This window comes from Puma concolor, chromosome F2 (genome assembly GCF_028749965.1).
Source record: "Puma concolor isolate L17-30 chromosome F2, mPumCon1.1.hap2, whole genome shotgun sequence".
Taxonomy (NCBI): Eukaryota; Metazoa; Chordata; class Mammalia; order Carnivora; family Felidae; genus Puma; species Puma concolor.
The window spans coordinates 33,724,198-33,752,089 of NC_141684.1; the positions used below are offsets into that span (position 1 = coordinate 33,724,198).

General features: G+C 44.1%; 1 protein-coding gene across 2 annotated transcripts in view; it reads left to right on the forward strand.

The window, feature by feature from the left end:
* Positions 1-438: 438 nt before the first annotated feature.
* The window catches only part of DPYS (dihydropyrimidinase), an 81,890-nt gene continuing 54,436 nt past the window's right edge, over positions 439-27,892 (forward strand). The window contains exons 1-4 of one of the 2 annotated variants that reach the window (XM_086695444.1): positions 439-826; positions 15,476-15,634; positions 20,369-20,548; positions 22,035-22,224. In XM_086695444.1, the coding sequence (XP_086551570.1) occupies positions 563-826; positions 15,476-15,634; positions 20,369-20,548; positions 22,035-22,224 (793 nt within the window). In that variant the 5' untranslated portion in view covers positions 439-562. The remainder of the gene's footprint in view (positions 827-15,475; positions 15,635-20,368; positions 20,549-22,034; positions 22,225-27,892) is intronic. The other variant, XM_086695443.1, reaches the window with a different exon arrangement.

The following is a 27,892-nucleotide window of genomic DNA, read 5'->3' on the forward strand; positions in this document are numbered from 1 at the left end:
TCATAGAAAATCTTTTTAAAAGGAAATCCAGATCAAGTATCAAGTGGTTCCTTCTGGCGTGGGTATTTTCATTGTTGCTGCTGCAGGTGATGTGTGTGTGTGTGTGTGTGTGTGTGTGTGTGTGTGTGTGTGTGTGTGAGAGAGAGAGAGAGAGAGAGAGAGAGAGAGAGAGTCTGCGTGTGTCTGTGTCTTGGGACACGCACGTTCGTCTTTAAGGGGCAGAATAAGGTGGATTTCTTTCCCCAAAGTGCCTTTTCTTACAAGGGAAAACAAACGCTTAAAACTCCAAGACTCTCCCTACCAGTGCCCCGGACCCCTAGACTCGGGACGACGGCACAGTCGGGGTGGTGACCGAGCGCAGCCGGCCTGCCCCAGCCTGCCAGCGCCAGCCTCGCCCTCCCGGGGTGGAGCCCGCCCCCGCGGCCAGCAGATAAACGGGCGGGCGGGTGCGCCCGGGCTGCGCGCTCCCCCGGGGTCCCGGAGCCAAGGCCGTCGGCCGCCCTCGGGGACCGCGAAGGAGGCCACCCCGCACGCGCGGTCGGCAGCCCTTGCCCCCCTCGCCATGGCGGCGCCGTCGCGGCTCCTGATCCGCGGGGGGCGCGTGGTCAACGACGACCTGTCGCAGGTGGCCGACGTGCTGGTGGAGGACGGCGTGGTGCGGGCGCTCGGCCGCGACCTGCTGCCGCCCGGGGGCGCGCCCGCCGGCCTGCGGGTCCTCGACGCCGCCGGCAAGCTGGTCCTGCCCGGCGGCATCGACACGCACACGCACATGCAGTTCCCCTTCATGGGCGCGCGGTCCGTGGACGACTTCCACCAGGGCACCAAGGTATCCGCGCCGCCGCGCCCTGCACCCCGGGTGCCCCGGCGAGCCCGCGGGCCTCCCCCAGCTGCCCCGTAGCCCCCGGGCCGCCGCCTGCGCCGCGCCGAGGGGCCCGCGGGGCCGGAGCGAGCCTTGCAGCCGCGACCGAGCGGCCGTAGGGCCGGGGTGGGCGGTCCCTTGCGAGCGCCCTTCTACCAGGCGCCCCTTCCCGCTGGCTTCCCCCCAGCTTAGGCCAAGCCACACGCCCGCTCCTCCTCGCTTTGGGTAATTTGACACGCTTAAGTCAGCCTATCCTCTCTCCCTCAGTTCTCTGCACCCTATACTCCCCAACTACCCCCTTCCCTCCCCGCCCCGCGCCCTCCCCATTGTCGCTGCTGTCCTACGGACGCCCGCAAGTGTTCCATACTATCTCTAGAATCTCTCTGTTTACCCGGCACCCCCAGCCATTTCTCCCCATCTTCCACCCCCAGCCAAAACCAAATGAAAAATCCGTTCCCCTAGTAGATACTGCCTGACTCCAAGTAGGCAGCGTATGCTGGGTAGTGGATGACAAGTCTGGGCAGGCTGGTAGCCCACTGGGTCCACAATCTTTGCCTCCACCCTCCAGTGGAAAAGACACAGCCCTGACAAGAATTTATTTAATTATTTTTAATGTTTATTTATGTATTTTGAGGAAGCAGGGAAAGGGCAGAGAGAAGGGGAGAGAGGGAGAATCCCAAGCAGGCTGTGAACTGTCAGCACAGAGCCGGAGGTGGGGGGCTTGAACTGAGGAACTGTGAGATCATGACTCAAGCTAAAATCCGGAGTCAGACATTGACCCGACTGAGGCCCCCAGGCGCCCCCTGACAAGAATTTAGAAGAGAAATATTCCAGGAATGGTCTCCCCAGCACTCACACGGGTGCCCAGGCAACCTGGCCCCATTTCTTCTTAATCAGCTGGCCCAGGAGATACAGAATATGGACCTCCTTCTTGATGCTTGAGCATCTGGGGCTTGGCTGATGGTGCAGGAGGATCAGATCATCAAACCAAGGTGGGAGAAGGTTGGGTTTCTCTAGACACAAAGGCCTAGAGGCTCTGTTCGATGAAAAGAACCTTGAGCGTTTCTCCAAAGCTCCTGAAAATAAGATCTGGAGAGAAACTGGGCTGCCTTACAGCTACATAAAGTTACAACCCCACTCAGCACTTTGGTTAAAGCTAAGCCCATGCCCTCCTTGAGGCTTGCATTTTGGGGTGAAGGTATTGATATCCTTAAGGCCTAAACTCTTGTGTGTGAAACAAATCAGGCTATTCGTCAAGATATTAATTGTACAGACTTTCAAAGTAGTTTGAACCGTAGTTCGTTTACCTTTCTAACTTCTTTCCAATAGTTTTATTCTCCTCACACACACTCTGTCCACATTTCTCAATCATCTATGATTGACCACACTGTTTAATAGAAAAAAAGAACAATTTGATCCAGAGAGAAGGATCTGGGCAGGCTGTTCACATCGATGTTTGGAAAGCTTACTCCTAGTTACTGATTATTAACCTTTATCATCAGGGCAGTGGTCAAAGTGTTTTGTGGGACATATCATTTCTGTTGGGGGAAAGTGAACATTCATTTTGCCCTTTGCTTTAAAAGTAAACTTTCCTTGGGGCGCCTGGGTGGCGCAGTCGGTTAAGCGTCCGACTTCAGCCAGGTCACGATCTCGCGGTCCGTGAGTTCGAGCCCCGCATCAGGCTCTGGGCTGATGGCTCAGAGCCTGGAGCCTGTTTCCGATTCTGTGTCTCCCTCTCTCTCTGCTCCTCCCCCGTTCATGCTCTGTCTCTCTCTGTCCCAAAAATAAATAAACGTTGAAAAAAAAAATTTAAAAGTAAACTTTCCTAAACTTATTTTTTACGTTTTAAGTGAATTTTTCATATATAAAAGCAATACATGATTGTACAAAATTGGAAAAAAAGTATTAGGAAAGTAGAAAGAAAAATAGTACCCATAATCTCTAAGTCCATTGACAACTCCTGTGTCCGTATATTGCTTTTGTGCTTCCTAATATGCTTTATTTTACATAATTGAGGTGGTATTATGCATGTGTTATGGGCCTGTGTGCATACCTGTCCATAATTTGCAACCTGTTGTTTTTGGTTACAGTACATACTCTTTCTGTTACCACAGGCTCATCACTAACAAAGTGCTTTGCTAAAGGCAGGGCATTCATTGACACTCCCATTTGCCAGGTGCAGAGCCACTCTTTCTGGACCTCTGCCAGGACCACTAGTGTCATTTCCCCACATCATCTCCCTTTTTCTCAGTAAGATTCTAGAATGAGAAGCAGCCCGGATGCGGGGTTGGAATGCTGTGGGGGAGAAGCATTCCTTCGCTTTCTCAAGATCATCTGTGTATGCCCCAAGGCCCTGGAAGGTGGTTCTTAGTCTTCTGTCTGTCGTTCTTTGGCCATTCAGGGATTCCTAGCATGGAGAGATGTGCAATTGTATTGTGAGAAGGAGGGTCTTTGAAGCCTATCACAATATTATAGTCATCAACATCTGAAAGAATTTATCCACCAGCTGATTCTCTAGGCATCTCTGTATTTAAACGTTGTCAAGCTATTAAACAGACACATGTTCTTCATGAGCTTAAGATCTTAATTAAACCGAAAACAATATGGTCAGAGATGTTAAGGTCAAAGATTTAGTAAAGGCTAAATTCATGTTGAACACGAAAACAGTCCTCACAAAGACACTAAGTTACAGAAGTCTACTTCAAAATCAGCTGGATCCCAGGAGATCACCTCTCCTGCCCCCCAAAACAGAGGAGACTCCAGATGGGTAAACACAGATACACAGGAGCATTAAAGCGTTGGCCTGAGTTCTGGAAGGACAACATTATTGACTCACTTTGCCCTCTTTTATGGAGTCTTTCATAATTCCCAAGGCAGTGTTGGTGGAGTTTCTGGTTTGGGGAAATAGGGGCAAAGAAATCTTTTGTAGATGTTGATTGGGCTGTATATTAATCTTGAAAAAATCTTATTAATACCATTAAATAACGTTTATTTTATCAAGCACCTACTATGTGCTGGCACTGTGCTAAGTTGTCCACCATCTTCCAACAATCTCAGGGGCCGTTCTTTCATTTTGCAGCTGAGGAAACTGAAATTTAAGTCACTTGCCTAAGGCCATACACCAGTCAGTGACCAAGTGGCTCTTCAGATTCCTTACTGCCTGCCATTGCTAGAGCTCTTACCTACCAGGCTCACTTCCTTTCTGAAACTATTGGGAAAACGTGTGATGTTTAGGTTTGTCCGTGTGGCAGGTGTTGGGATGAAAATGCTGGGTACGTCACGTGCCGATGTGAGATGGCTTTTCTCAAAAACAAAGCAGGGTCATCCTTAAGAAATACAGTAGCTCTTCACTCTCCCAAAGCTGGAGGCAGTTAAGGTTATCAAAATAAATACACATTTCAGGAGTTCGGTTTGTGAGGCATTTGTACTTGAATTTATGGCCGCATCATTTCTAAGGGTAAGAAATGGGTACCTTGCATACAGAAAGCTATAAAGTAGAAATGATATATTATGCTTTCAGGAGATGGGCCCCAAATGTTAAGACCAATAGCTTTTTACTTTCTGCATGCACCAGGCAGATCATTTATAATATCTAACACATAGAAGGGATACTGTTCATGGTATTCTATTTATTGGTCACCAGATTGTGATGGGGCCCAATTTAAAAAATGAAATATAGGTCAACCAAAGGTTACATATTTTGTAAGTCTAATTTATGGCATAGGTTGGGTTTCAAGCCTAGAATAGATTTACTTAATTATAGGTAAAAGCTTTCTATCTGATGTAACTAATGGAAATAATTTTCTGCTTTAAAGAAATCATATTTCATTTTGTTGAAATATACTAGATGTACAGTGGTTTTCCAATATTCAATATCCATGAGGAAAAACAATGGGATTTTTTAAATGCAAATGGATATTGTGAGTTAGGTAAAGTTGAAGGAATTACGACTTTGCTTTTACTATATCCTGTGATCAGAGAGTAAATTATGAAAGCCTGGCCAGTTTCCAGGTAGATAGATAGATAGATATAGATATTCAGACATATGCAGCTTGGAGTGGGTGGGCTCACATTAAAAATCTGGCAGCATCAGTAGCTGGTAGAACGATCTTTTTTTTTTTTTTTTTTAATTGGGAAAACACACAGAACACTTTTTTCTTTTTCTTTTGTAGGACAAAAATCTTCAAAACTGTCAAGAAAGGAAATTACACTTTGCTCTGGGACTTTTTGGTAAATTGCCATCAAGATGATTGCTTATAATAAGGCAGTGGAAGGTGTATGATTAAGCGTGCTTGTGTGGTGTATTTATAGAATTTCTTCACGTTGTAGAACTGCACTTCAGAAAACTTGGTCGCAAGTCAGAGCCCTTTCTCTGTTGCTTGTGGGAGCTCCAGGCTGGGCTTTGGAAGCTGTGTGGGCTGACGGTGTGACCTTGGGCAAGTTACTTCTTCTCTCAGAGTTGTTAACATTTCCTTATCTACATAATGATGCCTTGGTTGGAAGAACAACCTCAATTTAAAAAAAAAAAAGTGAAAGTAATGAAAACAATATATATTATTCATTATCCAGCCCTCAGGAAAATGCTGGAGCATTATAGTTGCTCAATATATATTGCTTGAATAACTGCCTTTTTTTAAAAAAAAGGAAAATACAGTTGAACGTAAAGAAAAATAATATTTAAATTACCTATAATGTTTAACATCTTGCTTCCCGTATTTTCACGGTTTTCTCTTTGGGGCGCACATTTTTCCTTCTACTAAATTTTGCGTGCTCTCTGGAGACAGCCTCATTCATTACACATTTCCCCCAGAGCCTTAACTGCCGTTGGAGAATGTGATTTCCGGGGCCTTGTCCTCGCCAAGGCTAAGCCTCACAGTTTTCTCTCTGCGTTCTTGTCTCTGTGCATCAGGTTTCTATTTCCGCCTGTCTGAGGATATCACAACCTCGATGTCCCACAAGCACTTTGCACTCAGCATGTTCCGAGCCAACTCATCCTTCCTTCAACTACGCTACTCGTTTTTCATCCTGTTTCATCAACTGTTAAAAGCTCCCTTCCTGTCTTCTCAGTTGGTTGACATTTTGGCGGTTTCTGGGTTCTTGGGTTTTTTTGTTTTGTTTTGTTTTTTGTTTTTTTGTTTTTTTGTTTTTTTGCTTGTATAACAATGTTGGGACATAAATTATCATACGGATTCTTGATAATTGACTTAGAAATCACCCTTCAGAGTGAAATGACTGGACCAAAGAGTCTTAGATTGATCTTAAAGGAGTTTAATACATATACCCAGATCAGTTCGTGCTCCCATGAGCAACGCGTTACAATTCTCATTTCACTGAATCCTGGTTAATTGTAACTACTGCCTTAAACAAAAAAATCAATGCCAATTTAATAGGAAAAACAGAATTTCTTAATGTTTTTAAACGAGCTTTTTTTTCATTGCTGGTGAAGCTGAGCTTTGAATGCTCTTCCTGTGCTAATAGCTTGCATGCTCCAGCTCTAAGAGTTTATAATTCTGTGATTTTCTCGAGTAGCTCTTTACTGATTACAAAGTTAATCTTTGCACTAATCAGAGGAAGAAAAAAAATCTCAAAGATTAATTAGAAACCGCTTGATGTTAAATAGGGCCCCATTAAGGGTGTTGTGTGTTAGGAATTCTTTCGCTGAACTTGACAGAATCTAGGACTTGCCTTCTTACAGTTTTCATACTTGAGTTCTCCCTGCTTTTCAGTTCCACTGCATGTTTCCTCCTCATTTGCCTGAGGGTTTTTAATGTCCAACAGAAGTAGTGTGTAAATCAAGGTTTCCATGATGCTACTGTCAGGAAGGAAAAAGTTTTCCTATATCCTCTTATGTTTAGTAACTGGGACATGCAAATTAACTGACAAAAGACACATTAACAAGAGAAAAGACAGATCTTTAAAATTCAGGTATATGCAAGTTCACAGAAAAATGTGACCCAAGAGGTGGTTAGAATTTGGGGTTTATATACCACCTTAACAGGGGAGAGGAAAGGAGAGGGCATGTATGGGAACATAAATGACTTCTTAATAAGAGAAGAGGAGGAGTAGAGAGGACACTGATGGGGAAACAAATGACTTTTAGGAAAAACAGATGGGCTCTTAAGAAAATCGGTGGGAAATATGATGGTTTGTGACAAGGTCTGTTGAGGTGTGGTGCAAGTTTCTAGTCTCGGGTGTTAAGAGTCAATCTTCCCTGGTGGTGAAACTTCCTAGAAGGGGATTTATTACAGTTGAATTTTGGGAGGCTTTGCTTTTAGGCAGATAAGGGTATTCGCACACACGCAGACACACGCTTTCACACACCTATTCTTAAATACCTTCAGCTCAAAATGATTTTTATGCCACAGGGGCATACTCTGGGCCCTGGCACCACAATTTAAAATGGAATGATCCTAAACTAAGGATTTTTCAAGTTGATGATTAGATTTTATTATTTCAGCCAACAATATTTCTTGGAAACCCACAAAGTGACTGGCACTGTGGTTGGGGTAGAGATGAAAACCATGCTCTCTGTTCCCAATGGCAGACAGACTAGAGGCATATGGGGCTCTAATGTATGTTGGCCTTCATAATAAATTATATACAGTAGACTTTGAGCTTGTGGGCTTAACTTTGATGATTGTGACTATTTTTGAGTGAATGCTTAAGGTCTGGCATTTTCCCTTTCGCCAGGTCACCAGTCCTAATGGCTTGCTGCATCACAAACTATGTTTCTGAGCAAGTTATTTAGCAGATAAGAGAGCAGCTGCCCAGAGTCTACTGCTCGCTTCCACTTTGTGCTTCTCCTGTCATAGGTCAAGTAACAAATTGAGGGAGGACACTTCAGTTCTTCAGTTATGTTTCATTGCAAGTACTAGAGAAATTGATATGGTGATACTCATGAATTCCTGAATCCTGAGGATCTGTTCACACATAAAAACAAAGACCTTAAAAGTTAAAGTACAACAAAGTGTAATCTTTTTTATAAAACAAGAAATCACTTGGGGTGCCTGGGTGGCACATTTGGTTAAGCATCCAGCTCTTGATCTCAGCTTAGGTCATGACCTCATGGTACAGTCGTGAAATCAAGCCCTACATCAGGTTCTGCACTGATGGTGCAGAGCCTACTTGGGATTCTCTCTCTCTCTCCCTCTCTCTGTCCCTCCCCTGCCCTTGTGTACTCTCTCTCGAAAGAATGAAAGAGAGAGAGGGAGAAAGAAAAAAGAAAGAAAGAAAGAAAGAAAGAAAGAAAGAAAGAAAGAAAGAAAGAAAGAAGAAGTCATTTGAGGCCAATATAGATTCTAATCTGTTAATTAACACTGATTAGGTGATGAGCTTTGGAGAAAACTGAGCATTCAGCTTTCATGTGCGCTCAGTCTACATTCCACATTAACATATTCATAGAAGGATCCAGAAAGCTCCATGGCCAGGGCTAGCAATATTTTTAAGAAATGAAATGTCACATTAACATGCAAATTACACTGCTTTCTCATTTTGCTATTGGAAAAGTGAATCATCATAATTACTCCATCTCATAGCTACTGGAGGAAATTCATTGATCCCTCCCTTCCTTTCTCCTGTTAAAGAACAGAAATTCAGCTGAGTAAATTTGAAGATCTAATTGGCTTTATTAAGTGATTCATGAATCAGGCAGCATCCCATCTGTCAGGTAGAAAGAAGCTCCAAGTAGTTTACAAAATAGAAGGTTTTTATAGGAAGGAGAGTGGAGAGGGAAATTATTTAGCAAAAGAAAAGAAAGGATTGATTCCTGAAAGGTCACTCTCTCTTAGGGGGAAGGGCAGGGGGTCTTATCCTGAAGATTACCTCATCTTACTTTGGGGGATGGAGAGGGTCCAGATGACAGATTACCTCATTGGTGCCAACCAGGAAATTCCTGACTACATTTCTGAGGCAGAGCTGAGACTGCGGTAAGGTTAGGTATGAAACTCTGGTTTGGTGACTTGGCCTAGCTAGCATAAGTGACTCCCTCTTGGGCCTGTGCTTTTCTTTTTAACATTCCCTTAAACATTTAAAGAATATTTGTGTACCAGGCACTGTAACAGGCACAGAACATACAGAGATGAAACTACATCCATCCAGTCAGGATCTCTGAGGGATGGGATAAATTTCCCTAGATGATGCTGGTGTGTACCCAGGGTTAAGAATCACTGGACCAAGTAGAGGAGGGGCTGGGGAGGAAAGAGCAGGAGTGACATCTCTCTCTGAGGTAGAACGGAGCTCAGAGCTCTCCAAGGAGAGGGAGGAACAGTGTCATTGAAATGGGTCAAGTGGGTTGGAAGGGAGGTGCCTCAATAGCAAACAGAGAAGTCAGCTAAAGTTTCAGCCTTATGGGATGTGTAATAATTGTGTTTTCTCCATCGTAAGAGCAAAAGGGAAATCAATATAAGATCAGAAGTGGTGAGCATGGCTAGGGACAAGGTGACAGTGAAGAGGCTACTGCTCTAGTCCAGTCAGAGGATATAGGTGGCACTGGGCAGTGGAGGTATAGACGCAAGAAGTAAAGAGATTCACGGGCGATGTAGGAGGCAGCCTGGGGAAGAGCTGGGCTTGCCAATGGGTTGGCTCTGGCAATGTTGAGAAGAAGAGAGAAAAATGTCAAGGGTGACACTTCAGTCTGGTTTGCACAATTGGATGGACGATGGTGTGGCTAATATTTCGGACTTGGGGAGACAAGGAGCCGGGCACGGAGCAGCAGTGCAGAGGACATCTTTACAAAGCCAAATGGGCTTCTGGAATCGGAACATAAATTGGGATCCTGAAGTTTGTTTTCATACATCTTAGTGACTATAGGAAAGCTGAGAATTCAGCCCCCTTCCCTAAGGCTCAAATTGCCCTCTTCCATCTCCTTCTGCTTTACTTGGGTTGATTAAGCAGGTCCTATGATTGATTTTCATAAGACAAACTCATTGGTTCCAGGATGAGCTTAGAAATGAAAATTCGGTGACACCATCAAAAGGAAGATGATGCTTGGGATGCCTTCAATAGTGATATACAACCTAATACATTCTTAAATAGAATCTTGTGTTATATAATATTGTGACCCCGCTGTTGGAGTTTATCTCAATTTATGTTCTATCACATTTGCACCTGATACAGCACATGCTCTCCTCCTCCCCCCCCCACCCCGAAGAAGGCTTTAGATAAATTGGAAGGTTTTCAAGGGAGAACAGCCAAAGTAATTAGGAGCTGAAAGAATTGATTTATGAGCCAAGATTAGATAAGGTAAATACATTTTGTTTGGCTCTCTGACAAATAAAAGTGGCGTGAAGTCTATCAGCAGCAGAAACGAAGGAGACAGTTGAGGTTCACACAGAAATATGAGAGAAATTTTCACCCTCTATGGGTTCTCCCTCCCCTTCCTAAATTCTCTCCATTCCTCAAATGTTAGGTAAAGCCTGAACATCTGTGACGTGAACCTAAAAGCCTCCGATGATAAAAGCAGTTAAATAGACGCTGTGGCTACCTGAGGTGGGCTGGGAATATGATGTTCTGACCGGTCGGTTTGTTGAATCAAGGAGATTATTCCAGGGGCAATAGGTCTGTGAAGGGGAAGCAGCAGCAGTGTGGGGCCCTTCCTTGTAGACCTTCTAGGGACATATTACTTCCACAGTGATTGTCACAGTGACAAACATCTAGTGAGCTAAATAAAGTTCTGTTGCATTTGTGGATTTCCAATTCACAGTTTGACAGTTGTTTTGTTTCATAAGACTTTTGGTTTCTTAAGTGCTTGATTCGTTTCATCAACCTGTGCCTCTCTCCAAGTAATGATTCACTGATGACCAGAGCAACTGGCTGGAAATCAGATCGCACTCTACGGAAGAGTGGCTCAGGTGAACCAGCCGGCGTAGGGCCGAGGCCCAGAGCAGGCTGAGTGTCAGACTTACCCCTCAGAGTCCTGTGCCCTTCCGTGTGGCCTTGGAGAATCATACGATATCTCTGAGCCCCCATATCCTCAACTGTGAAGTAAGAGAAACAACTCCTACCTGTTCCAGACTGTAGAAAGGCTTAATTAAACGAGCTAATGTGTATAATAAGATGCTTAACCCAGGCCTGGGCATTCACAAGCCCTTCTTTGAACAGGCAAATAGTGGGGTGCCTGGGTGGCTCAGTGGGTTGAGCCTTAGACTCTTGATTGCAGCTCAGGTCATGACCCCAGGGTTGTGGGATTGAGCCCCGTGGCGGATTCCTTGCTTAGTGTGGAGCCTGTTTAAGATTCTCTCCCTTTCTCTCTCTGCCCCCTCCCCTGCTCTTTCTCTCTCTCTCCAAAAAAATAAATAAATAAAAATGAAGAGGCAAATACCTCCTAGGAGGAGCACATCTCCTTACCTCTACTTGGGATTGTACATCCTCAGTTCTGGCACACACGCGACTCCCCAGATCCAGTAGAACAAGGAAGGGCCATTTCAGGTCTTGAAATAATATTCAAGGATTTGAGATAACTTTGGGCAGTGAAGGGAGCATGGGTAACCAGACAGACCAGGGAGATCAGGAGATGAGGGGGAAAAAGAGGCTCGGTCGGTTGAGGGTCTGACTTGGCTCAGGTCATGACTTCACGGTTCATGAGTTCGAGCCTCGCATCGGGCTGGCTGCTGTCAGCACATTTTAGATCCTCTGCCCCCTCTCTCTTTCTGCCCCTCCCTCACTTGTGCTCTCTCTCTCTCAAAAATAAATAAAACATTATTTAAAAAAAAAAAAGAGGTTCAGAGGAGGCTGGGGTGCAGACAGTGGCTGGCGCCTGTTTGCCAGGACCCAGGGTGGCAGCGGGATCCCGGCGGCCAGTGGCTCATGCCCCCCGGTGGTTTGGTAACAGGTAGATTTTGTTGTCCATACATCTTCCCACACCCTTTCCCATTCACTAGGGTTTCTCGAAATTTGTTCCCATTTTGGGGGGAGGACAGGGAGAAAGAGAGTGGAGGAGAAACAGAACCAGAAGCAACAAAGAAGAGGTAAAGGGTGGTTCTCGGTTCCCTTTCCTGCTCCCGGGTAATGAGGGAGGTGGGGCAGGTGTGAAGAATCCTGATTGGGGAGCTTTCAAATTGTAACCCCAGGAATTTTGGTCTGCTGTTGTTTTAGTAGATGGTCCTTTGACCACCACATCTACAGTATGGCAAGAAGACCATCTACAGTCTCCATGTAATTACCTAGCATGTGCTTGTATTTTTATCATCTGTCCATGAAGTCTTGTTTTCTTCTTATAAAGCTTGTGCTGTGTTATAGAAAAGTTAGCAAATATTAAAAATAAAATTTAACTAGAGGGAAATTAAAGCAACCTGCAATTATGCCCACCCAGAAACAGACACTGTAAATGGCTGTCTGGGCATGGTACTGTTGCTTTTGTGCTAAGTGTTGGAATGTTCCGGAACATGTATTATGATTTAGATTATCCTGTGTCACTTCTCTCTCCTGGGGTCGTTTCGGCCAACCTCAGGACCCCTCTGGCATCCTCTCCAAGGTGACTGCCCCAACTCTCCCCTGCCTTCAGCGTCAGGTCTGCGTTTCCTTCTGTGTGCAAATACACAAAGTCCACATGTGCCCAAGCACCTCACACTCCACACTCACCAGAGCTGCCTCCCTCCAGTGTCCCCTCATCTGCCACCATCAGCCATCCCTGTCAGAATCAGCTCACGGACTCCCGTCACCCCTGCTGACGGTGCAGCCTTCCTCTTGTCGGAACCAACGCTTTGCTCTAACCCTAGTCCAGGTCTTAATTCTGCCCCTTACCAGTTTCTGCTGAGGGGCTGGCCCTTCCTCACGGGCCCTTCCTCAGAGCATCCCCCATGCTGTTGGCTGTTCCTCAGAGCACAGGCCCTGGCACCTGATGACCTGACTCCAGTCCGGCCTCTGTCAAGTTATTTGGTAGTGCTGTGTTGGGTTCCCTCCACCCTAAACAGGGGCTGATAATATTCCCTGCTACAGATCTGGTGAGAGGATTACAAAAGTTATAACATCCAGAACGTCAGTAGTTCCTGGCACATTAGAAGTACACACTGCCAGTTAGATATTATTAGCCGGCTGGCAACTTCATGTGTGTGTCCTAACGCTAATTTAAATCCATGCCTCCTCTGGCCTCTGTTCATCCTTCCCTCTTCTGAATTCCTAGTAGTCTTTCCCCGGGACCTCTTCCAAGGAGCTTAGCGATTTTTACCTCCCCTTAGCAATTTCTAGACTACCATTTATTGTAGAAATATACTTGCTACCTGGTATTACAAACTGAGTATTTTATCATAATTATTTATTCTTTTTTCCATCGCCCGCTGCAGTCTATAAACACCGAATGGGAGAACCTCTGTCTGATTATTTGTTGGCCCTCCCACCCCTCTCATTCCATAGCTTACATGTAGTAAACTTTTTTTTTTTTTTTTGGTAATAATTTCACTAAGACATAATTCATATATGATACAATTCAGCCATTTAAGGTGTACATTTAAGGTCAGTGGTTTCAAGTATATTCCTGGAATTGTGCAACCATCACCACAACCAACGTTAGAGCATTTTTATCAGCCCAAAAAGAAGCCCCGTGCCCGTGAGCTGGCACCTCGACTCACCCCCTCCAGCCCAAGGCAACCACTGTTCTCCTTACTGTCTCTAAGCATTTGCCTCTCCTGGATATTGCGTACAAGTGGAATCATATACTACATGATCTGTGACTGGCTTCTCTCACTGAGCGTAACGTTTGTAAGGTTCATCCACATCGCAGCATGTGTCAGTGCTTCCTCTTTATGGCCGAATAATATTCCACAGCGTTCACATGCTGCATTCTGCTGTCGATCCATCCGTTATGGACACGTGGGTTGGTTCCGGTTTGGGGCTATTATAAATATTGCTGCTCTGGATATTTGTGTACAGGGGTTTGTGTGGACATGTTTTTATTTCCTTCGCATAGATGCCTAGGATTAGAATTACTGGCTCACATGAAAACTCTATGTTTAACTTTCTGAAAAAGTGTCAAACTGCTTTCCAAGGTGGCTACCCCATTTATTTTATTTCCACCAGCATCATACCTAGTTTGCCTACAGCCTGAATGTGGAAGACTTTTAATATGGAAAGAATGGAAAGGATAGTTCTTTAAGCTTGATTTTGTAGTTCTGTAGGCACTAAAAAAAGTACTTTTCTTCTAACACTTGAATTAACAGCATTTCTGTTAGAAAGATGCCCTTCATCCTCAAGGGATATCCGCATCGCACTGGGAAGACACGTTAGGAAGGAAGACGGCAAGAAGATTAATCTGCATTCAAATAAAAATACATCGCTTGAGGATTTTTTTCCTAGTATTGTCATTACACCAATAGTGATTTCTTAAGAAATGCAAATGTGTATTGTTTGCCAAGAATAAGGCACTGTTATCTAAAGGTGGAGACAAAGCATAGGCTCCTGTACAAAAAGTGAGATTTTTCAGAGCAAAAAGAATTGGAGTGGGGCCAAGTGACTTAGGAAAAAAAAATCTATTGAAGTAAGATGAGAGCCAGCCAACCAGAGGGGACACATGGAGTCTGGGCGGCTTTGCAGGGAGGCTGATGGGGGTGCAATTGGAGGGACCTGGGAGAGGGGCTCTTGGCCTCTCAGGTGCCGCAGATGACAGGTGCTGAATCTAACCTCTATGCCCTGAAGTCCGTCAGCCTCCTTGGTCAGTGCCTTTACTGCACCACCATACTTCCTGGCTACGTTTGTTTTCTTCACCTACCTTGTTTGACTACAACACTTAAAGCACATTAACCACCCTGTGATTTTAGTTTAAGTAAAATCAATTTCAGTAGTTCATCAAAGACGCTTGGTTAAGCAACTTACTTTTAAATTTAGTCATAAGGCAATGTCATATAATGTAATGTGCCAAGAAAAATATGAGTTGAGGCAGATCACGTGGGGCCTCGTAGACCATGTTGAGAAGACTCAACTTCAGTCTAGAGGTGGTTAAAAGCATGTGGTTTTAACCCTTGGAGTCAAGTGGTCACATTTGTGCTGTGGAATGTGCTTCCAGTTGCACCAAGGAGTCTGTGGAAGGGGTGGGATATAAAGATCAAGCTGAAGGAGGAGAAGAGGCTGGACCAGGACCAGGGGGATGGATTAGAGGGGACAGTTGGGAGTTAAGGAAAGACGAAGGGTCCCCAGTTGGTTGTGGGGAATGTAGGCGAAGCAGGCATCATGTGAGTCTCCAGGATTCTGTGTGGAGCACGAGGCAGTTGGAGACACAGTTCACTGAGACTGATGCCAATGCTTTGGGATTTTCACAGTGATGAATACAGTGTGAATACAGATGAATACAAAAAAAATACTTTTTCTTGAGAAGAAAAAGTTTTGAGTCTTCTCCATTTTTCCATTTCGGTTTTTCCTTGCAATCCTCACTCTGTTTTGTTTGGGCCACAGCCACTTTCTTCTCACCAGACATGGCATTCTTTTTACGGAAGCAAGTCCAGCAATTTTAGCACTTCAAACTTCAATTTATGGAAAGTCTATTCATGTCCCTCTGGGTCTTTTAAACAGGCAGCAGCGTTGTGCAATTCCGTGGACCCACAAGTGCTTGCGAGCGCATAGCGTTCCAGGAGATAAATGACTCAGCTGAAAAGTTGATGGCTAACTGTTGAAACCCTCTTGTGATTCCAGGCTGCCCTGGCAGGAGGCACCACCATGATCATTGATTTTGCCATTCCTCAGAAGGGCGGTTCCCTCATCAAGGCCTTCGAGACCTGGCGAAGCTGGGCTGATCCCAAAGTCTGCTGTGACTACAGTCTTCACGTGGCAGTGACATGGTGGAGTGACCAGGTGAACCAGTGAGGGGTCCATTTCTTCCATGTAGTCCCCTAATCCTTGCTCTGTACAAGATCAAGAAACTGGTAGTGTCAGGGGCGCCTGAGACTCTCTCTCTCTCTCTCTCTCTCTCTCAAAATAAATAAACATTTAAAAAAAGAAACAAAGAAACAGGGGCACCTTCATGGCTCAGTTGGTTAAGCGTTGGATTTTGCCTCAGGACATGATCTCAGGTTTCTTGGGTTCAAGTTCCGAGTCATGCTCTGTGCTGACAGTGTGGAGCCTGCTTGGGATTCTCTGTCTCCCTCACTCTCTGCTCCTTCCTTGCTCTCTCTCTCTCAAAAAATAAGCTAAAACATTTGTTTTAGTTATTAAAAAAAGAAAACAAATGTTAACACGTAAGAGATTGGTGATATCAGTTGCTTCCTGGATGACCGGAAGTCAGAATTTGAGGGGGGCTTTTCCTTGCATATTCTTTTTACCTTTTGAATTTGGAGTCCTGTGAAGAGTTATCAATTCGAAAAACTAAAAAAAAATGTTTAAAGCGTATAAAGATGATATGATAAATCCTTTATAGTCATTCACAATAGCCTTTCATGATATGCAATCCATGAATTGTAACATTGTTAACTGTAATTTTTTAAAGTACTGAACTTAATTTTAACACCTCCAGGCTCTTTTAGGCAATATTTTCCCACAGAATAGAACTTCAGTCAGAAATGTTTAATATCAGGGGAAAACCAGGGAAGGGACACACCAGGAAGGTTATGAAGGTCATCTCCCAGCTGTATTCTAACCTGGGCCATTCCTGGTCTTTTCCACTAACATCAACACCAGGTCAGATCATTTCATAGCAGAGCTAAAACCAGCCCTCCCTATCTGCTGATCATTTAGGCCATGGCAGAAATGACAACATAATTCAGATAGAAAAGATAGTTTTGAGAGGTGTTAAAATATGTTTATTTCTCCTCATTAAAAACATGTATGCATACTTTGGAAGAAATTTTTACTTGAATTTCAATTGCCAACATGTTTTTTAAATAATTTTTAATGTTTTATTTATTTTTGAGAGAGAGAGAGAGAGAGAGAGAGACAAAGTATAAGTGGGGGAGGGGCAGAGAGAGGGAGACACAGAATCTGAAGCAGGCTCCAGGCTCTGGGCTGTCAGCACAGAGCCCGATGAGGGGCTCGAACTCACGAACTGTGAGATCATGATCTGAGCCGAAGTTGGAAGCTTAACTGACTGAGCCACCCAGGCACCCCTTTCCTTTACCTTTTTTTTTTTTTAATTTTTTTATTACGTTTCTTTATTTTTGAGAGGCAGAGAGAGACAGAGTGTGAGTGGGGGAGGGGCAGAGAGAGGGAGACAAAGAATCTGAAGCAGGCTCCAGGCTCTGAGCTGTCAGCACAGAGCCCGATGAGGGACTCGAACTCACGAACCGTGAGATCATGACCTGAGCTGAAGGCAGATGCTTAACCGACTGAGCCACCCAGGGGCCCCTCAGTTGCCAACATGGACCTAATTCAGAAATCCTTTCACCAGAAAGGGCTCAGGAGGGTGACTTTATTTGAAGTGACCATGTAACTTATGTCCCCACTTCCCCCTAAAAGTTGGGCTTCAGGCACCAAATTAATATAAAACTAATAATCAATCTTTAACAGGTAGCTCAGCAAACATAATAGCAAGGTTTATAGTCCACAGCAAAAGTTAATTTTTCTCCAAGAACACCATTCTAAGTGATGAATCTAGTCTCTTTTGTGCTATTAGGGTCTTTTGGCTTTCCTCCTTTCTCCCTTCCTTTCTCTTTCTCTCCTTCTTTCCTTCCCCCCACTCTCATTTTTTTTAAACATTTTATTTTCTTTTTTTCAATATTTATTTTTGAGAGAGAGAGAGACAGAGAGAGAGAGAGAGAGAGAGAGAGAGAGAGAGAGAGGAGAGATTGCATGTGTGAGTGGGGGGAGGGGGACAGAGAGAGAGTGAGACAGAGAATCCCAAGCAGGCTCTGAGATGTCAGTACAGAGCTCAACTCAGGGCTCAAATCCATGAACTGTGATACCATGACCTGAGCTGAAGTCAGATGCTCAACCGACTGAGCCTCCCAGGCACCCCCCTCACCCCTGTTTTATAAGACAGAGTCAAGGTGAGGATGTTTGCCCTCAGCAGTGTTTCTCACACTTTAATATGCAAATGCTTACCTGGAGAAATTGTCTAACTACAGATTATGTTCAGTAAACATATTAGTTTGTTAGGACTGCTGGGACAAAGAACCACACACTGAGCGCCTTAGAAATTTGCTGTCTCAGCCTCCTGGAGACAAGAAGCCTGAGATCAAGGTGTTGGAAGGCTGTTGCTTCCTTCTGGGGACTGTGAAGGAGAACCTGGCACATGCCTCTCCCTGGCTTCTCATGCTTCGCTGGTAATCTCGGTTGTTCCTTGATTTGTAGAAGCAGCACCCCAGCTTCTGCTCTCATCTTCACGCAGCGTTCTCCCTGTGTGCACGTCTGTGTTCACGTTTCCCCCTTTTATGAAGACACCAACATACTGGATTAGGCCCACCCAAATGGCCTCGTCTCCACTGATTAGATTGGCAGTGCCCCTGTTTCCAGAAGGTCACCTTTTGAAGTACTGGGAGTAGGACTTAAACAACATGTGAACTTTAAGGGGGTGCACAAGTCAACCCATAGCAGCAGGTCTGGGGCAAGCCTGAGAATCTGCATTTCCAGCAAACTCCCAGCCGATGCCAGCGTGGCTGGTTTACGTACCACATGTTTGGAACAGCAAGGCTAAGGTACGGCACCTGCATATGGAAGTCCATGTGTGCATATGCTAAATGTTTAAGGCATTTTTTTTTCTGACCGTGAAAATAATAGACTCACAGTAGAAAGTTTGACACTGTAGAAAAGTAAAACAAAAACAAAACAAACAAACTCGAGGCACTTTATATCATGCTCTGCCCCTTGCTGGTGTTCCTTAACATATCTTAGAGCTCATTCCATCACGTCAGTGATGACCATGTCAGCATTTCAGTGTTATTTCCAGTTCTTCATGGGGCTGAAATTCTAGTGGGGGAAGGCGTTAACCAGTAAATACATAATGTGCCGGACGATAAAGCACCATAGAGAAAAGTAAGAAAAATCAGTAAGGAAATAAAGAACAATGGGAGTGAGTAATTTAATATGTAATAGAGTCATTTATAAACTTTGCTGATTCAATAGAAAAAATTGCATTGTTTTATTTTGCACTTTTTTTTTTAATTTTTTTTTTAATGTTTATTTATTTTTGAGACAGAGAGAGGCAGAGCATGAACGGGGGAGGGTCAGAGAGAGAGGGAGACACAGAATCCGAGGCAGGCTCCAGGCTCTGAGGTGTCAGCACAGAGCCCGACGCGGGGCTCGAACTCACAGACTGTGAGATCATGACCTGAGCCGAAGTCGGACGCTTAACCGACTGAGCCACCCAGGCTCCCCTATTTTGCACTTTTTAATCAGCAGAAAGGTTAACATTTTTTCATGTTTTTAGTCATTCGTGTTTACTGTTTGAATTGTTGGTAATATTTTTTACCTGGAACGTTAGAGCTTCTCTTAAGTTGATGGATAACAACTAAGAACAATAATCCTATGCCTAGAACGTGTTTTGGTGTGTGTGTGTGTGTGTGTGTGTGTGTGTGTGTGTGCATGTGTGTGTGAACATACAGAAATTCAAACAATTTTATCGGCTCAAATCCACCAAATTTTTCTTTGACGTTATTAGTTTTTATCACGACTCCAACTGGACCCACACGGCAGTTACTAAGCTTGTTTTGATCTTGTCTTTTACCTTTGGCACCTGAAGGCTCCTGAGGATTCCGACCGGTCCAGAGTCTCTCACCTCCCTAGCAGCTGCCTGTGGCTCAGTGCACGTCTACCTGCTCCTTCTGAGAGCCCATCCTGTGGGTTTCAGATCTGAGCCCAAAGCTTTACCTTACATGAGCTTCGATTCCTCCTGGAGACATGATTGCTTCTGTTACTGCCAAGTGGCTTTGTTTTCATTTTCTAAAATAATTTCCTCCCATCAGGAGATAGATGCTGAGAATTTTATATACGAGTAAAGACGTGCAGTACTTTGGGAAAACTATGAACTCTCTCCTGATTTAAAAGTATCATACCAGTAATATTCATCAGATGAAGTGAGGTCTCACCTGTGGGGGGAGTGCAAGGCCTTAACTGCATTTTTTTTCTGGAATTAGACTGTTGTCCCTACTTTACTTAATTCTCTTCTGAATGCAGCATTTTGAACATGGAAGAGAACGTTGAAATAAAATTGAAATTTATTATTATTGTTAATAAATAATAACAAAAACAATAATTTATAAATAATAAAATAATAAAAATAAATTTAATTTAAATAATTTAAATAAAATTAACAATAACATAAAATAATAATAATAAATATTATTATTTAAAGTGTGACATTGTATGGGGCACCTGGGTGGCTCAGTCGGTTGAGTGTCTGACTTCGGCTCAGGTCATGATCTCACGGTTTGTGAATTCGAGCCCCACATCGGGCTCTGTGCTGATAGCTCAGAGGCTGGAGTCTGCTTCGGATTCTGTGTCCCTCTCTCACTGTGCCCCTCCCTCACTCCTGCCTTGTCTCTTTCTCTCAAGAATAAATAAAACATTTTAAAAATAATAATAAAGTGTGACGGTGTGTGTGTGTGTGTGTGTGTGTGTGTGTGTGTGTGTGTGTGTTTGGCTATTGCTCCCCTTTAGGTTAAAGAAGAAATGAAAATCCTTACCCAAGACAAAGGTGTGAACTCTTTCAAGATGTTTATGGCCTATAAAGACCTGTACATGGTGAGGGACGAGGAGCTGTATGCCGCCTTCTCTCAGTGCAAGGAGATCGGAGCAATTGCTCAAGTCCACGCGGAAAATGGAGACCTGATTGCAGAGGTAAGCATCCCAGAGCTTCGCCACAAATGAAAACGGCCACGACTGAAGCTGAAGACAATGGGACTCAAGTAGGTGAACTCATTCTGTGCATTGGAAGAATGGAGATCCAGAAACTAATGTTCTGTGGCTTGGAAACCCTTGACTCAGTTTACTTAACTCCATGCTCTGACTTTTACTCAGGTGGTATATGAAGGGAATGAAGATTTCCCTTTTTCAAATCAGTTATCAGACCCCAAACATGTTTCTCAAACAAACAGTTGTCTTTGTGTGTCCTAGCACGTTCTTTTTTTTTCTTCTTCTTCTTTTTTTGAAGAAGCTCCTCCTGCTGGTTCAGAATGCCAAAGTGTGGACATCAGCAGGATCTGATGACTTAAGCAGTGTGTTAAGTGCTGTTTAAAGCCCCACTCTTTTCAGAAACTGGGTATTAAAATGTGCTCTGGAGGAATCTAGATGTTATTTATTTCTTCTGTGAGTTCCATTCTTAATGCCCGAAGGGACACCATCTGCAGGATTTTAAGAGCTGTCTCTTACCCTTTATATTAGCTGATTTTTTTTTTCCCTCCTAGGCTCAGTTCCCATTTAAGTCGGTGAGAGTGAGGCTGGGTGGCCGTGAGGCAGTCAGGGATCATGAGAAACGGGCATGAGCTGTAAACTCAAGTAGACCAGAGTTTAAATGGTACTCTTCTGCTTCCTCAGTGTGACACCAGGCCAGTCATTTTACCATTTACCAACAGTCACAGTGTTGATTTCCTGCCTTTTTTGTAAGGAAGAAGTAATATTTTGGAGAGGGCAAATGACGGTCCAGTATCATTTGGTGAGTGGAACAGAGGGCAGTGAGGACTATGATTCAGCAAAAAGCACAACTAATTGCAATAATGTGACATAAGACACTTGAATAATATTGGGGGTTAGAATGTTTGGTTTTATTTTATTTTATACTAAACCAGTCATAAGACTGAGACTAGAATTAGCCTCATTTTTTTTTTTTTTTAAATTTTTTTTTTTCAACGTTTATTTATTTTTGGGACAGAGAGAGACAGAGCATGAACGGGGGAGGGGCAGAGAGAGAGGGAGACACAGAATCGGAAACAGGCTCCAGGCTCTGAGCCATCAACCCAGAGCCTGACGCGGGGCTCACACTCACGGACCGCGAGATCGTGACCTGGCTGAAGTCGGACGCTTAACCGACTGCGCCACCCAGGCGCCCCTAGCCTCATTTTTTTTTTTTTAACTTTTCCGTCAAAATAATGTAATTGTGAAATGTGTGTATGAAGAACTAACATATACTCTCAGAGTGTTAAAATTATATTTCCCAAATATACACACCACGCACACACACACACACACACACACACACACACACACACACACCTCTATTCCTAACAGGTCTGAAAGCCTGGCCGTGTACTTAATTTGCAACAAGATAATGGTAGCTGTCATTAGTAAACCTTCCTTGCACATGTGTCTGTCTCTGCTGTCTCTCTAGGGAGCAAAGAAGATGCTGGCATTGGGGATAACAGGCCCTGAGGGCCATGAGCTGTGCCGCCCGGAAGCAGTGGAGGCAGAGGCCACACTGAGAGCCATCACCATAGCCAGCGCCGTGAACTGCCCTCTCTACATCGTGCACGTGATGAGCAAATCTGCAGCAAAGGTGATAGCCGATGCGAGGAGAGACGGTAATTCCCGAGCGAGAACCTCACTTGTAACTCAGTAGTAGCTGGAGAGGGACGTAGATCGACTGCAGCTCCTGCTTTGCTTATGAGAAGGTTGCAGGTGAATTTCCGCAGCTTTTCTTCCTCCCTTTTTATTAGCATCCTTTCTGTTTTCTTCTGTCTAACGCATGTCCATTTTTGCCCTTCTTTTTGTTCATCTTCATGACTGCTTCTCTGCCTTGGGTCATTTCTCTACCATCCCTGGAGCCTCAAGACCTTTCCTTCAGCCATAGGTCCCCACTCTTTAATCTGCAGCCCACTTTTTAATCTGATGGCTGAATGCAGACTCTCCAGTTAACTTTAAAGAAGCTTACCTGTCTCTGGGGCATCACCACTATCCCTCCTAGGACCTGAATCAGGACGGTGCCGGGTACAGAGTAGTTGCTCAGCAAATATCTTTAGAGTTGAGTTGATTTGTCTGATAGCACCTTGGGTGTTGGAGCTATTAAAGCAATTATCCAAATAGTGTTTGTATGACAATTATTTTACAACTTAATTTTATTTTTTAATTTTTTAAAGTTTATTTTGAGAGAGAGAGTGTGAGCAGGAGAGGGGCAGAGAGAGAGAGAGAGAGAAAGAGAGAGAGAGAGAATCCCAAGCACATTCCATACTAACAAAACAGAGCCCGATGCAGGGCTCAAGCTCACAAACCATGAGATCATGATCTGAGCCAAAATCAAGAGTCAGACACTTAACCAACTGAGCCACCCAGGCGCCCCTGTTCTAAAGTTTTAAAACCAAGTCCTTCCCCCTTCCATATAAAATAATAGACCTTCCTAAGACGTGCTAGTGGTTTTGCCGTCTCACTTTTAAAAACCAGGAAATCAGAAATAGTCTTATAAATCCTATTGGCTCTTTGTTGTTGTTTTTCTCAAAACTGAAACCGACCGAATTTTTAAAATATGGATCGTGAGAAAAGGTTTGACATGTCTTTAACTCTAAAATTAGTTTTGCCAAAATTGCTTCTTATCACATGAAGGTTCAATCAGGATTTTTGTGCAATGTAATCCATTGATATCTTGTGTGAAGAGTAAACTCAGTTTCACACAGGCGCTCTTAATAGGGGCTACCAACCGTTTCTGGTTACCTCTCCCTGCTCCCCTTCCCCAATAGAATTTCAGTATAAAAGAGCACAGCGGTTCAAAAAGAAAGCACTGCAGTTTTAAAGGTACAGTGCTAGTTTCTGCCACCAGGTGGCTCTGTTGCCAACTCTATGGAATTGGTGGTTCTGTAATTATTTGCTTTGTAAATCATGTACCCTGTCCTAAAGCCTGTCAGTCAGGTCCATAATGTCAGAGTATGATTTAAAAAATAACAAAGTCAGTGGAAACTGTCGATCTTAATCCACTATCAAGCTGCAATTTTGACGGTTCTGTCAGGAAACAGTTTCTTGATCTAAGGGATACATTTTGTACTGGGATAGAATTCCATTAGGCACAGAGTAAAAGTCTAGAAAACGTTTTGGAATAAATCACAGGCAGAAAACTATTAAACTTAACTGTGGGCATTTTCATTTTATTGTAAATTTTAAATTGAATTTTATTTTTTGAATATGTAAAACATTTACATGGTCCAAAAGCCAAAATTATAAATTTAAAAAAAGTATTCTCAGAGAAGTCCTGCTTCCTTCCCTAGCACCTTCATCCTATATCCCCATTAGTAATTATTTTTATTATTTTTTTCCCGACCTACCTCTAAAGTGTTTCTCTTTATTAAAAAAGAATATATGCATATTCTTATTTCTCTTTTCTTTCCTACTTGAGAGGTAAAATAGTATACCTCGTGTTCTGTATTTTGCTTTTTTTCCCTACGTGAAAATAGGTCCTAAAGGTCAGCTCACATTAGGTATGGAGAGTTTCATCATTCTTTCCTACAGGTGCAGAGTATGTCGCTGTATCTGCTCAACTACTCCCCTACTGATGGATACGTGAGCTGTTGTCAGTCTTTAGCTCTTTCGTATAAAACCACAGTGGTGGACTTATGCATGTGCTATTTTATATGTGGACGGTATATTAGTTTTCTGTTGCTGCCATAAAAGATTGTCACAAGCTTCATAGTTTAAGACAACACGAATGTGTTCTCTTACAGTTCTGGAGGTCGGAAGTCTAACACATGTCTCACTGTGCCACAACCAAGCTGTCAGCCATGCTTACTCTTTCCCGGAGGCTTACTCTCCCAGAGCTCCCAGAGCTCCCGGAGGCTCCCGGACTCTCCAGGGGGAGAATCCCTTTCCTTGCCTTTTCTAGCTTCCAGAGACCACCCGCATTCCTTGGTTCATACTTCCCTTGCTCCACTTCCAAAGCTGCCATGGTGGGTGGAGAACATTGCATCATTCTGCTCTCCTCGTCTGCCCCTCTCTTCTATTTCAAGGACCCTTGGATTACATTGAACCCACCCGTTTAATCCGGGATAAAGTCCTTATTTCAAAGTTCTTAATTTAATCACATCTGCAAAGTCCTTTTTGCCATGTAGGATAACATATTCACAGGTTTTAGGGATGAGGACACGGACATCTGTGGGGCGCCATTAGTCTGTGCCACAGAAGAGAATCCTCAGAGTAGAGTCCTAAAAGTAAGACTCCTAGTTCAAAGGGTAAATGCTCAGACGTACTTTTTGGATACTGGTAAATCCCTTTCCAAAGGGGTTGTAAATGAGATATCTAAAATGTCAACCCAGATGTTTTAGCTGGGTCAGACTTACTGTAGTAACACTTGTGAAAATCCTCTATTGCACCACTGTCAGAAGCAGCAAAAGTCCAGAATAAATTGGCATAAGAGGGTTCCCCCCCTGGCATGCGACCTCTCACATGTGATCAAGCAGGAACCCAGAGGGAGAAGGGGGTGGGTTGGACATAAATGATGCTAAACTGTTCACATGGTGACTGTATCAGTCAACCCAAGAGCAAGTTCCTGGGGAGTATAGAGTGACAAGCACTTTTGGACCACACTGACCTTTTATTCATTTATTATCTAACATAATTTCTGAACACAAAAGAACAATACACATCTATTCATTGTTATCATGTTTAAATAAGAAACAATTCAGCCTATAGATTTATGCTATGAACACTTCCTATCTGTAAATACCTTTGCCAGCCCATTCTATCACCAGGGCCTTACCATCAGTGTGGTCCCTAGAATGCAGCATCAGCATCCCCTGAGAGCTCTTTAGAAATTCAGAGCCTTGGAGCCCATCCCAGACCCACTGAATCAGAATGTACACTTATAACTGCAACCCCAGGTGATTCATATGCATATTAAAGTTTGAGAATCACTGCTCCAGGAAGCACGAACGAGATCCAATTATTAATTCTTTATTGTAGTAGCCTAACAGTACAATGCTATTAAGTTGGGTATTATTATTAAACTGTCAATTATCTACCCAGAAGAGAGCAACATGATGGTCAATGATGATATAACAACCAACATTACTTGTTGAGTGCTTAATATGTCCCTGGCACATATTTTGATGTCTTAAATCATTTCCTGTTTTGCTATATGTTTTGTCATTAATGCATTTTGATATATGTTATCTTTTTAAATTATCATAACAATGCTTGAGCTAAGTTTTATCAGTTTTGTGACTGATAAAATTGAGGCTTGGAAAAGTTTGGTAAATTAAGCCCAATATCACTTACTAGTAGGTGTTAAACCTGGAATTCAGGCCCATGTCCATCTGACCCCAAAGCCCCAATTTTTTCCCATTTTCTCTACTCTGTTCGAGAAGAAATTGATTTACAGAGTTTGGAAATGCAGATATCAGGTTCGTATTTAATTGGCTTTGGTGTTTGGCCTTCCATTGAAGTTTTAATTTAAAGCATTATCATCAGTGTGTCATTTTTTATCATTATTAAAAGAGAAACACGTAGTTGGAGTGACGGCACCAAGATGGCAACATTCCTGACTTCGCTCCCCCTCACGAGAACAGCTAACATCTATTCAAAGATAAGACGCCACTGAGAGAATCCCAGAACACAGGGCTGAGGCTGAAGCACCCCCTGCACCTCACAGACCAAGACAGACTGCGTTACAAGAGTAAGAAAAGAAAGGGCACCTGGGTGGCTCAGTCAGTTAAGCGGCCGACTTCGGCTCAGGTCATGATCTGACGGTCTGTGAGTTCGAGCCCCGAGTCAGGCTCTGTGCTGACAGCTCAGAGCCTGGAGCCTGTTTCAGATTCTGTGTCTCCCTCTCTCTGACCCTCCCCCATTCATGCTCTGTCTCTCTCTGTCTCAAAAATAAACGTTAAAAAAAAAAAAAAAACAAGAGTAAGAAAAGTGGCTACATGTTGACTGCATTGTGCCACTCCCAGGCCAGTGCAAGTAGAGGTCTCCATGGGCCTCTGGTTCCTCCAGGGGGAAAGAGGATTTCAGGGGACTCTGCAGGGCTTCACTGTTGGGAATCTGACTGTAGTAAAGAAGGGAAGGGAAGGGAAGGGCTGCAGCAGCCAGCACTCGGATTTTGACAGAGAATTCATACCTGCAGTACCCAAGTAATAGTCCCAAACAGCAGCTTGACTCATCTGTACAACCAAGTTGGGGGCACATTCTGACCACGGACCTCTGTGGGGTGCAGATCTGCCTGATTTAGATCTGTAAGCAAGGAGGTTTGCTGACCCTAGAGCCTGGTTTGCTCATGCCCAGGCAAGGAGCTGAGTCACAACTCCACCTGCTGAGGGACTGCCTTCCAATCCTGCCTGACGGGACAGGCTGGCAGCAGCTCCTGGAAGCTGTGTGGCCCAGCAGCTCTCAGACCAAGAGAAGAGCAGACAGAAGCAATAGTTTGCCGAGCAAAGCTGATGAATGGCACTGTTTGGCCAGGGAATGTGGGGTGCAGTATGGCATGAGTTAAGGCAGCAAACAAAAAGCTTTACCAGTTTTAGGGCTACTTTGCCCCCTGTGCCTGGCCAAGAAATCTCATTTATAGCCCCACTTGTCACTGAATACAGTCTTTAGCCTGTCTAACCAGAACGCTTAACCAGAGCACACAGGAAGGTGCTCTGCCCATTCAACAGCCTTACGGTGGCACTTGAACAGAGAGCATAGTCAGTGGCTTCCCCCACCTGCAGAGTAAAACCAGTAGCCTCACCTGACAGAGAATTCAATGCACACCCAGGCTTGATTTGGGCCCTCAGACAATGAGCTGTAATGGCCTCGAGTCCAGGCCTGCTGCCCTGCCAGGGCAGGGAAGCTAAGTCGTAGTTCCACTGGCTTCTGAATACAGTATCCTGACCATCTAGGAAACCTGACCACAGATTTCAGGCCAACCACAGAGCCCATCCTACAGCCTCACTTGGGTAGAGAACCAAGCCAGCAGTCTTATCCAACCAACTGTCCTCAGCCAGTGGCACACCCCATCCCTGTCCCCAGAACCCAAACAGTTGCGTCAGCCAACAATAGACCTTACTAGCTCGCCCCCACCTGCCCAGACTCATTACCAGCAGACACACTCAGAAACCCAAACTGAGCGGACTGGTGAATTGTCTCTGTCAAAGCAACCCTGTAGGGTCTGGAAGAGGACCCCAATTACTCTAATGTGCAGACTACCAACATAAGAAATCAAAGATCACAAAAAATCGGGTAAATATGATACCATCAAAGGAAACTAATAAAGCTCCAACAATTGACCTTAACAAA